General features: G+C 51.5%; 1 protein-coding gene across 13 annotated transcripts in view; it reads left to right on the top strand.

Annotated features, from left to right (window-relative positions):
- KDM2B (lysine demethylase 2B) overlaps positions 1 to 16055 on the top strand; it is a 115830-nt gene that overhangs the window by 19177 nt on the left and 80598 nt on the right. For 10 of the 13 annotated variants that reach the window (XM_036085052.2, XM_036085050.2, XM_078061021.1 and 7 more), the window contains exons 5-6: positions 6800 to 6978; positions 7162 to 7268. In XM_036085052.2, coding sequence (XP_035940945.1) covers positions 6800 to 6978; positions 7162 to 7268 — 286 coding nt within the window. Of the gene's footprint in view, positions 1 to 6799; positions 6979 to 7161; positions 7269 to 13842; positions 13964 to 14918; positions 15043 to 15433; positions 15555 to 16055 lie in introns of those variants that run through there. The other 3 variants (XM_078061027.1, XM_078061028.1, XM_078061026.1) reach the window with 3 other exon arrangements.

The raw sequence follows: 16055 nt of genomic DNA, 5'->3' as shown, positions 1-16055 counted from the left end.
ATCATAGAGAGGGAGAAGCCGACTCACTGATGAGCAGGGAGCCCGATGCAGGGCTCCATCCTAGGACCCTGGGACCATGACCTGAGCTGAAGGCAGATGCTTAACCAACCAACAACCCAGGTGCCCCTACAATCTTGTCATTTTAGATTGGTAGGGCCAGGGAGCTGTGGCTTGCATGCAAATTTTTAACTTCTGTGCAGTGAGATGCCACGGCATGTTTGGTCCCTTAAAAGCCTCTCATTTCCCTCTAGCATCAGTTTTCTGAATATTGAAATCAATTTTTAAATGAAAAGCAATAGTTTTTTTCACAACTGTTTTTTGAGGGAGGTGGTTTTATCTCCGTGTTGCCGGTGAGGACGTTGGGGTACTTTGCCTAAAGATCTTGTGCAATGGAGAAAGACTGGAACCTGAAACATCTGAGGACTTTGATCCATTTTTGTGTGTGAAATGTACTGTATATGCTGAGAAGTTTAAAGAAAAATGGTAAGATGAGTGCCTGCCACCCACGTTCCCATGTGACCCTCCGGCCTCAGAGGTGGCCGTTGTCTTGTGTCGGGCCATAACAAGGTACCACAAACTGAGTGGCTTAAAACTACAGAAACTTATTCTCTCAATTTCAGAAGCCAAAGTCCAAAATCGTGGTGGTGGCTGCATTGGTTCTTCCTTCTGGAGGCTCTGGGAAACTCCGGCCTTGCCTCTTCCAGCTTTTGGTGACTCCAGGCATTCCAGCTGCTTGTAGGCACATTATGCTTTGCTTCTGGCTTTCACTTGACCTTGACCTTCTTCTAAAGACACTAGTGATTGGATTTAGGGCCTACCCTTCCTCCAGGATGATCTCCTCTTGAGATCCTTACATTAATGACCTCTATAAAGACCCTTTTTCCAAATAAGGTCCTATTTAAAGGTTCTGGGTAAATCTTTTGGAGGGTCACCATCCCACTACCATCCTGAATTGTGTTTATCATTTCCTGGGCTCCCTAAGCCCTAACTAAGCTGTGAAGAGCTGAGCCCATGCACACACCGAGCACCCAACACCTCCCTACGGGGAGGGAAGGGCACTGTGAGCAGTTTGTGAAGGCTCTGTGGAGACAGGAGCTGGAACAGTCCACAGCCCAAGCTCTTGATCCACAAGGAAGGGAGAGACTCACACAAGAAACAATTCGGTAGAAGGAGAGTGAGAGAGTTTGCAAGAAATGAAGTTCTCGTTCTTGTCAGATTGGAGGAAGTATATGAGATTTAAAGTACTGTCTTACATGGCTTTGAAAAATAATTTCTTTTTTATTTTTTTAAAGATTTATTTAGGGGCGCCTGGGTGGCTCAGTTGGTTAAGCCTTCGGCTCAGGTCATGATCCTGGAGTCCTGGGATCGAGTCCCACATCGGGCTCCCTACTCAGCAGGGAGTCTGCTTTTCCCTTTGACCCTCCCCCCTCTCGTGCTCGCTCTCTCATTCTCTCTCTGTCTCTCAAATAAATAAATAAATAATCTTAAAAAATATTTATTTGAGAGAGAGAGAGAGCATGCACAGGGCGGGGGGAGGGAGAGAAAGAATCTCCAGCGGACTCCCTGTTGAGCTTGGAGCCCGACGTGAGATCATGACCTGAGCCGAAATTAAGAGTTGGATGCTTAATTGACTGAGCCACCCAGGCACCCCAGAAAAATAATTTATTGAGGTGAAATTCACTTAACATAAAACTAATCATTTTAAGGTATATGATTCAGTGGCATTTAGTGCCTTCACAGTGTTGGGCAACCATTACTTCTCTGTTGGTTCTAAAACATTCTTACCTGAAAGGAAACTCCTACCCCTTAGCACTCCCCTTTCCTGTCCCCCAGCCCCTGGCACCCACTAATCTACTTCCAGTCTCTATGGATTTACCTATTCCAGACATGGTATATAAATGGCTTCATGCAACATGTGATCATTGGTGACTGGCTTCTTTCACTCAGCATCATGTTTTTGAGCTTCATCTGTGTTGTAGCATGGATCGGTACTACATTCCTTTTTATGGCTGAATACTTTACATTTATTTATTTATTTTGTAACATTTTATTTATTTGTCAGAGAGAGAGAGAGCACAAGCAGGGGGAGTGGCGGCAGAGGGAGAGGGAGAAGCAGGCTCCCCGCTGGGCAGAGAGCCCGAAGCGGGGCTCGATCCCAGGACCCTGGGATCATGACCTGAGCTGAAGGCAGATGCTTTACGGACTGAGCCACCCAGGTGTCCCAATGTATATTTTTTAAAAGTTATTATTTTAATTCCAGTAACATGCAGTGTTATATTAGCTTCAGGTGTACAATACAGTAATTCATTATAATTTACATTTCTTAATATTTGTTTTTTAAGTTGATGGGGAACTTTTTTTTTTACGTAATCTCTACACCCAAGGTGGGGCTCGGACTCTCGACCCCAAGATCAAGAGTTGCACTCTCTGCTGCCTGAGCCAGCCAGGCGCCCCCAGTTGAGACTTTTGAAAGAAGTTACTTTTAGAAAAACCAACTTTGTTGGTCATTTTGTTGGCCTGAGTTTTTGTGTTTAATAACATCTTTATTGAGACATAATTCCTATACTGTATAATTCAAGTATTTAAAATGTATGATTCAGTGGTTTTTCATCTGACCACAGAGTTGGGCAAACACTGCCACAGTCAATTTTAGGACATTTTTATCACCCTACCCATAAAACATCCATACCCATTTAGCCATCCTTATCATGTTTTAGGATCTTAAGTAGTCAGTCCATTGGACTGGCCGGCAGAGATTTAAGTGGCTCTGACTTTCTTTCTACTGCTTCACTTTCTCCACCTGTAATTATGGATGAAATCGGCCAATTCGGTAACACTAGCTGCCTGCAAGTGCTTCATGGAAGTGGTTCATGTGCATGATCTCATTTAAGGCTTAGATCAACCCCATGGGCTAGCTACTGTTTTTGTCCCCAGGTCACCGATGGGGAGACTGATACTCAGAGAAGCTAAGAGGCCTGAGGCCCAGCTGGGATTTGAACCATAAAGTCTTACCTTAACTTTGTTGTGTTGATAGGGGCGACCGAGCTCCAGTTTTCAGTGCTGACTTACATGAGCCTCTAGGGCTGTGATTCCCACATCTACCTGTCCAGCAGTCCTTCCACAGGGGGCTTTGCAAATGGGACCTTGTGCAGGGTTAGGGAGGAGAGGCAGGGGGAGGTGGGAGGCTGGTCAGAGAGGGACGAGGGTTTGGGTGCCTGTTCTCCTCTCACCTCCCCCACTGTAATAGCAGGTTCTCTGCCAATTGGCCTTCCCAGAAAAGCTGAGCAGAGCCCACCTATTCCAGGAGCCCTGGTTAGGAAGGAGCCAGTGCTGTCCAGAGCAGGCCAGAATTTCCAACGAAGTTCAGGGATGCCCCCTGGTGGATCTGCACTCCCGACGCAAAAACCAAAGCTGTTCTCCCTGTCTTCCCAAGATCTGTGTGGTCAGGAGCCAGTCAGTGAGGGCGGGGATCTTTTTTTCCACCGGAGCAGTGATCTAGAGTCAGTATTGCATTGGGCAGGGGTAGGAGTTGGGGGGATAGGAACCTGGGCTGTGGATTAGATTGAATTGGCTTCAAATTCTAGGTCTGTTACTCATTCACTGGGCATTTTGGGTCTAGTTAGTTGTCTAAGCCTCAGTTTCTCATCCATCAAATGGGTATAAGTGAAGTTCTACCTCACAGAACCAAAATTAGCTTAAGATAACCTGTGTAGAGAGCTTGCCTGTGCTCTGTAAACATTAGCCCTTCTAATTGGTAGAGTATGTTCTGGAGGACTTGAGCCAATCCCATCATCTCTAGGGCATTGTTTTCCCCATTTATTAAGACGGGGACAGTCCTACCTCGCTTCTGGGGTGGTTGTAAAAATTAGGTATTTAGTCCAAAAGATAGTAACAGCCAAGGTCTCATACGTGCATAAAGGGTTACTTTTATTATTCAGTTCCTGTGACGTGAAAGGCACTGTGTATTTATTCAACAAATATTGACCCAGGGCCTATTACAGGGCAGGCTCTGTGCACAGAGCTGGGTATGGAGCACTGAACCAGATGGGAATATTATTCACATCAGCATGTAAGTTCCATGAGGATTTTGTCTAGTTCAAGGATTGGCAAACTTTCTCTGTAAAGATCTAGAGAATAAGTATTTCGGGCTTTGCCGGCCGTTCAGTCTCCTGTTGGCCACACGGTTCAGCTGGTGTAACGTGGAAGCAGCCAGAGACATGTGAACCGTGTGGCTGGGTGCTAATAAAACTTTATATGTGGGCCCAGGGATTTGAGTTTTGTATCATTTTCATATCACGAAGTAGTCTTCTTTTGATTTTTTCCCCCCATCCTCCACCACTTAAAAATGTAAAAACTAGGGCGCCTGGGTGGCTCAGTCAGTGAAGCGTCTGCCTTCAGCTTAATGATGTCAGGGTCCTGGGATCGAGCCCCATGTTGGGCTGTCTGCTCAGTGGGGAGCCTGCTTCTTCCTTTCCCTCTCCTGCTCCCCCTGCTTGTGCTCTCTTGCTCTCCCTGTCAAGTAAAAATAAAACAAAACAACATGTAAAAACCATCCAAAGCTCATGGGCCGTACAAAAACAGGCGCGGGGGGTGGGCAGATTTGCCCACGGGGCCGTCATTTGCTGGCCCCTGTTTGCTTAGTTTGCTCCTGGTTCTTGGAGTACCTTTGAACAAGGTTCTAGTTCTTCTCTTTCTTTCTTTCCTCTGGTTTACACATTTCTTCTACTTTTTTCTTTTTTTTTTTTTAAGGATTTTATTTATTTATTTGACAGAGACACAGCCAGAGAGGGACCACAAGCAGGGGGAGTGGGAGAGGGAGAAGCAGGCTTCCCGTGGAGCAAGGAGCCCGATGTGGGGCTCGATCCCAGGACCCCGGGATGATGACCTGAGCCGAAGGCAGACGCTTAATGACTGAGCCACCCAGGCGCCCCTTTTCTTTTTTTTTTTAAGTAGGCTTCATGCCCAGCATGGAGCCCCACGCGGGGCTTGAACTCATGACCCTGAGACCAAGACCTGAGCTGAGATCAAGAGTCGGACGCTTACCTGACTGAGCCACCCAGGCATCCCTGGTTTACACATTTCTAAGTTTCCATGGACCATATATTTGTCATTGAGCTAATGGGGAATTGAGGTCTTTCCTTACCAGATGGCAGGCTTCTCATCCCAGTCATGATGCTTATTTTGTGTCCTGACAGACAAGAGGTGGCAGCTTTCATCATAAATCACCATGAATTTGGCAATCTGCTCTGCGTCTGTCTTCTCCCCTTTCACAGCCCTTCCACTGAACTTTGGTTGTTCCTTCTACATTGGCTGAAGTTCTAGAGCTATTATTCCCATCTTACAGATGGGGAAGAAGAGTCCCCGGAAGGGTTATGATTTCCTTGAAGCCTTGTTTTTTTTTTTTTTTTTTAAAGATTTTTTATTTATTTGACAGAGAGAGACACAGCGAGAGAGGGAACACAAGCAGGGGGAGTGGGAGAGGGAGAAGCAGGCTTCCCGCGGAGCAGGGAGCCCGATGCGGGGCTCCATGCCAGGACCCTGGGACCATGACCTGAGCCGAAGGCAGACGCTTAACGACTGAGCCACCCAGGCGCCCCTTGTTTTGTTTTGTTTTTGTTTTTGAGAGAGAGAAAGAGAGCGAGGTGTGGGGGAAGGGGCAGAGGGAGAGGGAGAGAGAGAATCTTAAGCAGGCTCCATGCCCAGCATAGAGCCTGAAGCGGGGCTCGATCTCATGACCCTGAGATCATGACCCGAGCCGAAAACAAGAGTCTGGCGCCCAACCAACTGAGCCACCCAGGCGCCCCACCTCGAAGCTTCGTTAGTTGCTGGTGGTCCCAGGACTAGCACTGAACGTTCCTGTCTCCCAGTCCCGAGGTGGTTTCCTTCTCTCTGGGAAGCAGTGGGAGGCACGCAGATCTCTCCTTTTAGTTCAGTGGTTGTTCGTATGAGAAGTCCTATGTCACATACTGTGCAGGACAGCCAACATTCATCATTTATTTGTTCCGTAAATAGGTACTGAGCTCCCACTCTGTGGCGGGCTCTGTGTAGATACTTGGGGCGAAACAGTGAGCAAGACAGACAGGACTTCTGCCCTGGTGACAGTTACAGAATAGTAGGGAAGAAAGACAACAAAACAGACAAACATATTTAGGAATTGTGATTAATGCCAAGGAATAATGGGGGACCCATGCATTTATGCACCAGACACTGGGCCATGGAGTTCTGTGAGCATCATCTGATTTAATCCTCACAACTAGCCTCTGAAAGGAGGTGCGTGGATGAAGACACAGAGGTTCAGAGAAGCCCAAGCAATTTTCCTGGCCTCACAGACTAGGGAGGGAGACGACCAAACAGCTAATTTTCTGTGGAAATAAGGACTATCTTAGTGCTGTGAATGAAGAGAAAGGCCTTGAGGGCCATGCTAAGAGACTCTTCGGTAGGCAGTGGGGAGCACTGAAGGTTTGAAGCAGGGAGAGGAGTGTCCGTGGTCAGGTCTCTGTTTTAGAAAGCTCACGCAGGCAGCTCCGTGGAGGATGGATAGGAGGGGGGAGCCTGGGGACCCTATAGGAAGTTCTGAAGGTTGTCTTGGAGAGTAGTAAGGGGGGACTGGACCAGCGTGGAGGCCCGGTGGTGGAGGGAAACAGATGGATTGGAGAGAGAGTCAGTAAGGAAAACTGACGGGACCAGGTAATAGAGCAGACGTGGCATACGGGTGGGGCGGGTTTCATTGATGGGGATCCCAAGTGGCGTCTGGCTCCTGAGCCACCAGGAGCCACCAGCGTGTGGATTCTGCCCCTAGGTAGCCGGCGGCTGGTGGATGTGATGGATGTGAACACCCAGAAGGGCACGGAGATGAGCATGTCCCAGTTTGTGCGGTACTACGAGACGCCCGAGGCCCAGCGGGACAAGCTGTACAACGTCATCAGCCTTGAGTTCAGCCACACCAAGCTGGAGCACCTGGTCAAGCGTCCGACTGTGGTAGGGCCCCCCCGGCCGCGGTCCCCTCCCTGACACCTGCCCCCTCCCCTCCTCGCCTGGCTTCTCCTGCTGCCCAGGCTCGAGGCCGGCCCGTGCCAGCCCCAGGGAAGGGCAGGTGGTGAGGGGGGCCTGGCAGAAGGGCGCCCCCCAGACAGGAAGTGCTGACGGTGGTCTGGCTTTCAGGTAGATCTGGTGGATTGGGTGGACAACATGTGGCCCCAGCATCTGAAGGAGAAGCAGACGGAAGCCACGAATGCCATTGCCGAGATGAAATACCCGAAAGTGAAGAAGTAAGACTGGCTGTTAGTGGTGGGAGCTGGGCGGGCAGGGGCACGGGGCGAGGGGTGTCTCACAGCCCTGTGGGCACTGCTGGCATGTGAGGGATATGGGGGTCCTTGGCATGGGCAGCCTGGCATCTTGTTGCCTTGGAACGCCAGGGCTCTGCCTTCCCCATCCAGATGGGCCTTCGGCCTCCCTGCCGGCTCTCCCCAGGGGATGTGATCGGAGGGGGGAGGAAGAATAACGGGGCCATCTCTGTGTGCATGTGCATGCTTGTCATACCTTTATCTCCTCCCGCCAAGGGACAGCACGTCCTGGGAGTGGGCATCTTCAGAAAGACCAGCTCACCGTGAACACTTTGCTTTTGCCGGGGGCTGGGGAGGGGGGTCTGGAGTTCTTTTGCTCCTTGCTGTGGAGACCCAGGGCTTTTCCCAAACAAAGTGCAAGGGCTACTTACTCATCAAACACTCCTTAGACGGTGTCTCCGCACGGCTGGTGGGCTCTGGGCTGGGAAGGTGGCCGTGTCTAATTGCAGGGACATCACTACATGTGGACCAGTAAGTCCTGAGACCTGTTGTTTAACTTGGGCAGAGGCACCTAGGATCCCCTCCACTTTCTAGAATTTCAGTAACGGACCCTTGGGACCCTTGGGGCTACCTTAGGGCTCTCACATCTCAGGCCATCTGTGTTTCCATCTCCGAAACGGGAAGGAGATGCTGGTTGTCCAGGGCAGGACTGCTGCTCTGGGCTTCCTAGAAGAGTTGGCCCTGCCGGCTCCGAATCCATTAGCATCTCTCTGCTCAGCCCTGCTGCCAGGAGTGCCCCCAGGAGCTTGAGGGCTGTGAGCTTTTCATTCACTCCACCCTTCATTCAGGGCGGAGTGAATGCAGACTCGGTGCCAGGCTGTGTAAGGGAGGCCAGCGTGCTGGCCCTCAGCTTCTCAAGGCTTTGCTTTCAAGCTCTCTCTTTCTTTAGTTATTTCTCAGGCATTTTTTCCTCCCCTTGAAGCTGAAGCTCCTTACATCCGTTGGATCTGGGCTACATCAAACACAAAGAGTGGTCTTAAGGTGGGGAGGGTGGGAGGGTTTTCAGTTCTGTTCCTTTCCCATTCGATCGCAGCAAAATTTCCAGAGCCCTTGGGATGGGGAAATAAAAGATGAACAAGACTAGGAGCCCTTACTTTCTGGAGAATGTATCCTAAAACACATGGGATGAGGTGCAACTCTCATCCCAGGTAGAGGGAGACAGGCTCCTGGGAGGGGAACAGGGAGAGGAGGAATCCTTTCTGGCTGGTGGCATTGGGAAGTCCTCTTGGAGGGGACATTGGACGTGGGCTTTAAAGGATAGAGGAGATAGGAGGGATGTGCGGAGGGATGGGGTTAGTGAAGTGCTAAGGGCCTTGAAGGACTCATGAGGGGAGAGTTGAAGGAAAGAGTGTGGGACTCGGAGATTAGTTAGGGGCAGATCATAGCTCTCATTGGTTGATTGGGTGATTGATTCATTCATTCAGCATGAGTATTAAACATCTAATTGGTGCTGGGCACCGGATGTACGGTGAGGAGAAATCCAGATCAGAGCTTACAGTCTCTCAGGAGACAGACATTCATCCAACAACCAGAGAAACAAATGGAAATTTGCAGCCGTGTTAAGGCCACAAGGCAGAGATCCATGGTGCTAGAGAAGCATGTACCAGGGTACTCGTGGTCACGGAAGGCAGGGCAGGTGTCCCCAAGATGGGGTCTGAAGAGAGAGGAGTTACTTAGGAGAAGAGGCCTGGGAAGAGCTTTCCTGGCTGCGTGCGGAGAGCCTGGTGGGATGGTTAGGAAGGGCGGGGAGAGGGGCGACAGGTAGACCTGCCGAAGGAAGGTTAGTGAGGCTGGAATAGAGCAAGGGAAGGGGGCAGTGGGTGCAGGATGGTGGGCGGGCCAGGCTGATCAGGGCCTGATGTGCCATAGTGAAGGGTCTGTGTTTCTCCTAAGAGCAATCAGAAACCTCTGTGAGTTTTTCTTTTTTTTTAAGATTTTATTTATTTGACAGAGAAAGCAAGGGACGGAGAGAGCACAAGTAGGGGGAGTAGGAGAGGGAGAGGGAGAAGCCGGATCCTCGCTGAGCAGGGAGCCCGATGTGGGACTCAATCCCAGGACCCTGGGATCATGACCTGAGCTGAGCAGATGCTCAACTGACTGAGCCACCCAGGCGCCCTGAGATTTTTTTTTTTAAGATTTATTTATTTATTTGAGAGAGAGAATGAGCACACTTGAGCGGGGGGAGGAGGGGCAGAGGGAGAGGGAGAGAGACAATCTCAAGTAGACTCCCTGCTGAGCACTGAGCCTAATGCGGGGCTTGATCGCATGACCCTGAAATCACCGGAGCGAAATCAAAAGTCGGTCGCTCAACCGACTGAGCCACCCAGGAGCCTGTCTCTATGAGATTTTAAGCAGAGAGGGATGTGTTCAGATTTGCTTTCTGCAAGTTCTGCTGCTGGTGTGGATTGTAGAAGCTGGGAGTGGAGTGGTGCATCATCTCTATGAGGGCAAATGATGGGGCAGGAGGGAACAGGGGACAAATGGGACATGTATCTAGGAAGGTAAAATAGCGCTGGAGGACATCTATTTCAATTACTTTGCCTCCTTCAGATGTTTGGTATATTCTTTGCTTTATTGGAAAATTCCTCTAAATAGTTTAATTCTATTAATACATTGAGAATCTTATCTAATTATGAAATAGAGGTTCACATACAATTTTCTAGAACCACATGCTTCAACACGTTGGTTGGATTGTGTGGCAAATACATTTACAACCCCGTCAGTGCCGTGGGAACTTGTTACAGGATTTGAACCTTGTTAGGAAGGAAGTTGTCACCTTGGAAATAGTCCATTGGTTTGGCTGAAAAGAATGCTGATTTCAGTTAATCAGCAAGGTAAAAATCCCACAATGATGAAGTCCTCTGGGACCGTAGAGTGGTCTGTGGAATTTAATTAAAATGACACTGTTTCTAGAAGTCAGAGCTTCCATGCTGATGGGCCACCTGAATTGAGGTTCCAGGAGGGAAGAGAGGAGTGTTACAGACCCATTATTGCCTTCTCTCTGGCTCCAGGATTTGTGCAGTTTGATCATGGCGAGGGGTTCAGAATTTTAATGGGTTTTGGTTGAGATACTTAAGGCTAGGGGTGCTAACATTTGTCAAGGGGGTAGCTGTAACTTTGTGGGAGACAAAAGATGTAAAGGTTACATTAGTTATCTGTTGCTGCCTTTACTAAGTGCCCATAAATGCAAGACCCTATTCTGAGTAGTTGGTAGGCTACAGTGACTAAAGCAAAGTCCCCATGCTCAGGGGGCTTATGTTCACGTGGGGAAAAGAGATGGGCAAGCAAACAAGTGAATCATAATTAAGGAGGTGATAAGTGTTGGGAGGAAACATAAAACAAGATAGAGGGGGGCGGCGCCTGGCTGACTCAATTGGGGAAACATGCGACTCTTGATCTTGGGGTTGTGAGTTTGAGCCCCGTGTTGGGTGTAGAGATTACTTAAAAAAAAAAAAAAAAAAGCAAGATAAAGGAAAAAGAGGCTGACTCAAGATAAAGGGAAAAGAGAATGAATATCAGCTACCCTGGGCACTTCTGCTGTTGCCTTCTCTCCATCTCTATCCTGCAGGAATGTTTTGGCTGTCCAGAATTATTTGTCTTGGAAAATTCCTTATAATCGGATAAACAGTGACAACTATTTGGGAGTACTCCTGTATTAGTTGTTTATTGATGCATAACATTACCCTAAAACTTTATAGCTTAAAAGAAAAACAAAAAAGGAAACCTTGGCAGCTTAAAGCAACAAAATTGCCTCTCAGTTTCTGTAGGTCAGGAATCTGGGAGTGGCTTACCTGGCTACTTCTGGCTCAGAGTCGCTCGGAAGCTTGTCTCAAGACTTAGGCCTGGGCTGCAGTTACATGAAGGCTTGACTGGGGCTGGAGGGCCCACTTCCAAGATGGTGTGCTCTCTGTTCTTCACCACGTAGGCCTCTCCATAGGGTTGCTTGAATGTCCTTGTGGCATGGCAGCTGGTTCTCCCCACCACCACCACCCCACAAATGGTTAGAGAGAGAGCAAGGGAGAAGCCACAGTGCCTATGATGACCCAGTTTTGAAAGTCACATGCTGTTTCCTTTGCCATATTCTTTTAATTAAAAGTGAGGCACTTGGTTCAGTGCATACTCAAGAGGAGGGGAGTTTGGCTTTATCTCTGAAAGGGGGGGAGTCTCAAAGGCTTCCATGGACATGTTTTAAAGCCTCCATAATCTCCTAGGTCTATGACATGGGCATACCTTTCTCATTTAGCACGCTGGGTATTATAATGCATTCCAGAAGGAAATTAGCAAGTCTTTTCTGTCCTCACGTGTTGCTTGCAGAAATGAGGTTTGCGGCTTAATGGAGACAAGCTGTGAACTGACAGGCAGGGAAAGGAAGGCATAAAGCCTATGTTTGGCCCCCAAATAATTGGGAGTCAACTGCATTTTTCTCCCTGTACTTTCTGGGTGTGGCAGGAAGAACTGGGAAAAAATTGGGGGGTGCAAAGCTGAAACCCAGACAGGATGAAAATGGGTGCTGGGATGAGCAAGTTTCAAGGCTGCCCCGGGCGGTCTCTGGTGGCCACGGGAAGTCTTTCATCTCCTCTTAGGGACTCAGTTTCCCCTTCTACAGAGTGGGGATCCTGTCATCCCTCCCCCACCTCCCAACCATGCTGTAGGGAAATGGAGTCTTATAGTGGATGTGAGATGTGGGTGGGATGCTTGTCTGTGGCCTCATGTAGACACAAGGTCTCCAAGTGCCATTGGCTTTTCAGTCTATTCTCCCTCACATTTGCATTGGGCTTTTTTTTTTTTTTTTTTTTTTTTTTTGAGAGAGGGAGAACACAAGTGGTGGGGAGGGAAGGGGCAGAGGGAGAGGGAGAAGCAGGCTCCCCACCGAGCACGGAGCCCTATGAGGGGCTCAATCCCAGGACCCTGGGATCATGACCTGAGCCAAAGGCAGACGCTTAACCGACTGAGCCATCCAGGCGCCCCTGCATTGGGCTTTTATCTCGACAACACTTACTTCCTTTCAGCTCTCCCCAACCATGTTTGCTGGTGCTAGAAATGATCATGCCTGTGTGATATATCACACTGGGACACAGACTTAGAGAAGCTGCTGATGTCATACAGGGACGATGCTGTGGGCCAGGGAGCACACCCCAGGCCTCTGGAGTCCTGGCTTTTCCTCTCTACCTTTACAAGAGGAACAAAGAAACCCAGTCTTTTCTGTGCTGCCGTGTATAGACGGACACTGTGGTAGACACCTAACACACACACCTCAGCAGTCTCGGCAGTAGGTGTTACTATCCTCGTTTTACAGACAAGGAAACTGCAGTCAATGCGGGTAACAGGTGTAGCAGTTGAGCATAAGACAGCACGGGCTGTTGTGGCTGTGGATAATTTCAAAAATTCTTCTTTTAAAAAAAGGAAAAAAAGAAAAAAAAACAACCCAGTGCTGGCCGAACCAAGCACATCTAGGGCCTGGTTTGACCCCTGAGGGCCACCAGTTAGAGGCCCCTGACTAGCTCACCAAATGGGGATGCTGAGTTCCAGGAGGGGGAGGGATTTCGTCTAATGTCACAGAGTTGATCAGAATAATTATAGGGCTGTATGGCTGGGTGCTATACTTTACACAGCTGAATCTGATGTGATCCCTGCTGGGGCTGGAGCTGAGGCATTTGTGACCAAAAAAAGTAATAATTTTCGCATGTGGACAGCCCGGTCCAGCTGTCAGGGCCTTCTCTTAGCTCATTTAACTCCATCTGTATTTTGTGTGTCAGGAACCTTGCTCAAGGGGCACCTGGGTGGCTCAGTCAGTTAAGCATCCGACTATTGATTTCAGCTCAGGTCATGATCTCAGGGTCGTGAGATCGAGCCTTGCATTGGCTCAGTGCTGGGCATGGAGCCTGCTTGGGATTCCCTCCCTTCCTCTGCCCCTCCCACTCTCCAAAAAAAAAATGCTTAAAAAACCTTGCTCAAGAACACCCACCAAATGACTGGTGCTCAAATCCAAGATGGGAGATGTTTCTGTAATTATAGTTTTTTCTTGTAAATAGGCAGAACATACATACAGTGAAAAAAATCAGCCAGTTCCAAAAAGTTCACAGTGTGATCTCATAGCAGGCCGTTAGAGAGGTATTAATGGGGCCGTCCTGTAAATGACACGGGGAAGCAGCACTCTGACCCAGGGCACTGACCACCTTGAAATGGCTTCAACGTTCACTTCCCTAAAATGGGGATTATAGTGTTGTTTTAGAGGTGAAATGATATCATGCATAGAAACAGCTATTATTATTAGCACTTGATAATTAGAACCTATTAGTTAATATTGGTGGATAGCCCCAGTGGATGGGGTTTGGCAAAGAATGGAGAAGCCTGATCTCTGCCCCTACAGAGGCTATAACTGTCTCCTGCCCCCTTGCGGTTTAGGGGAAGGGTGTGGGGACAGAATGGGAGGAGGGCTGTGGCCCTGGTGAGCATGCCCTGGAGGGTGGGACTTCTGATTTGAGCTGGACCATCTCCTGCCCCCGGAAGTCGGAGGTTGAGTTTGGCTGCAACCTGCAGACATTGCTTCTCTGAGAGTCTTGGGATTTGCCAGGTAGACCTGGAAGAAGGGCTGAGAAACTCTGAGCCAGGCTGCTTGGGTAAGCACCATCACTGACTAAAGTAGTGAACTGGGTGAGTCACGACCTCCGAGCCTCTGCTTTCTCATCTGTAAAACGGGGACAATCCTGGGAGTGACCTCAGGGGGTTGTGAAAATTGGATTAAACACAGTCTCATAGTTCCAGGTACTGTGTTAACATGTATGTATCTCAGTGAACTCCCACAGTAATTCTATGATGTAGGGTTGCACAGCTAGTAAGGGGGCAGGTAGGGGAAGGGGCAGCGAAGGAGCATCTGAGAATGCAGAGTTGAACTTCAGGTCACCTCCCTGCCATCAGGATGAGAAAACCGGCTCAGGGAGGGGAAGTAAGTTGCCCAAGGTCACACAGATAGTCTGTATTAGGGCCAGAGCAGCATCCCTTGTCTCCGAGCTGCCATACCTGGGATCTGACACTCCCTCCAAACCCTAGCCATGCCCCGATGGACACATTAAAGGACGGTGGCTTTGCTGGGCCGTCCCCTCCAGTAGCAGGACGGCGCCCATACTCCCCGAAAACGGGGGCGCGGGTGTTCCCGAGCGTCCGCCTGTAGAGCTACCCTCGTGCCCCCACCCAGCCGGGGCGAGGGGGCGGCCGTGGGCGGCGGCGGCGTCCCCTGGCGCTGGCCGGCAAGCTTCCCTGTCGCCGCCGCGGCCTCCCTCCTCCTTCCTGGCGGCCGCCGCGCCGCGCGGGTGTTCAGTTTCAGCGCGGGGATGAGCGCAGGCTGCGCCTGGCTCCCCGAGGAAGGAAGGAAGAGAGAGAGGGCTGTAGGGTCCTCGGCCGGGGCCTGGCAGCGCCGTGGAGGGGGCTCGGCTCCGGTCGCCGGGGCTGGGCGCGCGTCGATCCTGCGCTGCCGAAGGGGACGCCCGGGAGCCGCGCCGCCGCCGCCGCCGCCGAGGGTAACCGCGGGCGCGCCGGGCGGGGCCGGGCGGGCGTCCCTGCGCTGCGCCCCGCGGGCCCGGGGCTGCCCGGGAGCCCCCGCTCCTACGGGGCGCGCCCGGGCGGGGTGTGGGTCGCCTCCCGCCCTCGGGCTGCGCAGCCGGCGTCGCGGAGCAGCTCTTTGTGTCTCCCGGGGCTGCGTGTAAGTGTGTATAGTGTGTGTGCGCGCGCGCTCGGTGCCTTCAGCCCCGTCACCGGGTGCCAGCTCTCCCCAGGTTACCCCCCCGCCAAGACCTTTGCCCCAGGGGATGCTGCCGGAGCTGCGGGGGGAGTTTCCCTAAGTTGGAGGGAAAAGGGAGGGGTGGGGTCGCCCCGCTTCCCCAGATCCCAGGCAGCGCCCCAAAGTTGGTGCTGCAGGTGCAGCGCCCCCTCCTACCACGCTCCTCCCCAGCCAGCCCGGGCCTTGGGAGGCGGGAACCCCCCAAAGGCTTAGTTCGGGCGCTCCTGATTCTCATCCCCCAACTTGGAGGGTGCACTCCTGCACGGAAGTCACCGGGCGGTGGGTGGGGGGTGTCGAGGGGCGCGGCTTTCCGGGCAAGGGGCAGCCGAGGCGGAAGCCAGGCTGGCTGGCCGGCGGGGAGAGCTTAGCGGCCGTGGCACCGAGCCGGGGTGCCCATGTGACTGCGGTGTGCTTTGGAAGAGGAAGCTGTAGAGGTCAGTGCAAAGGCGTCACGCCAGAGCGAGCGGGAGCAGGAGTGAGGGGGGAGACCCGGAATGAGCGCGGGGCGGGCGGGAGGGCGGGGGTGGCGGCTGCAGGGGCCCGGACAAAGCCGCCCTGTCACAGCCACCCTGGCCGCCCCGACGCATGCAATTGCCGGGCGGGAGGGGCGGCCGGGCCTGGCGGCCAGGAAATGAGGGACATGGGAGGAGGGGCCTCTCTAGGAGAGGCGGGGCTGGAAGTGGCGCCCCCAAGCTCCGAAGGGCCTCAGAGGATGCTGGAGGGTGACTGGGAGGGCAGATCAGGCGCAAGCACAACTTGGAGAACTTTCCTTGCACATAGCTGCCGCAGCTCCTAGGATTAGGTCCACGCGTCCTGGGGAGGTTGGGGCTGGGGGCAGGAGGTTGGGGGGTGGTGACCAGTGTGGCCAGGCCAGCCTGGGGCCTGGTGCCCAAGAACCAAGCTCCTCTCCTCTCCGCTGCGGGCACCTGGGTGGT

This window comes from Halichoerus grypus, chromosome 13 (genome assembly GCF_964656455.1).
Source record: "Halichoerus grypus chromosome 13, mHalGry1.hap1.1, whole genome shotgun sequence".
In the NCBI taxonomy this organism is placed as follows: Eukaryota; Metazoa; Chordata; class Mammalia; order Carnivora; family Phocidae; genus Halichoerus; species Halichoerus grypus.
The sequence above is the reverse complement of the archived record's forward strand: the minus strand, read 5'-3'. Positions and strand labels throughout refer to the sequence as shown.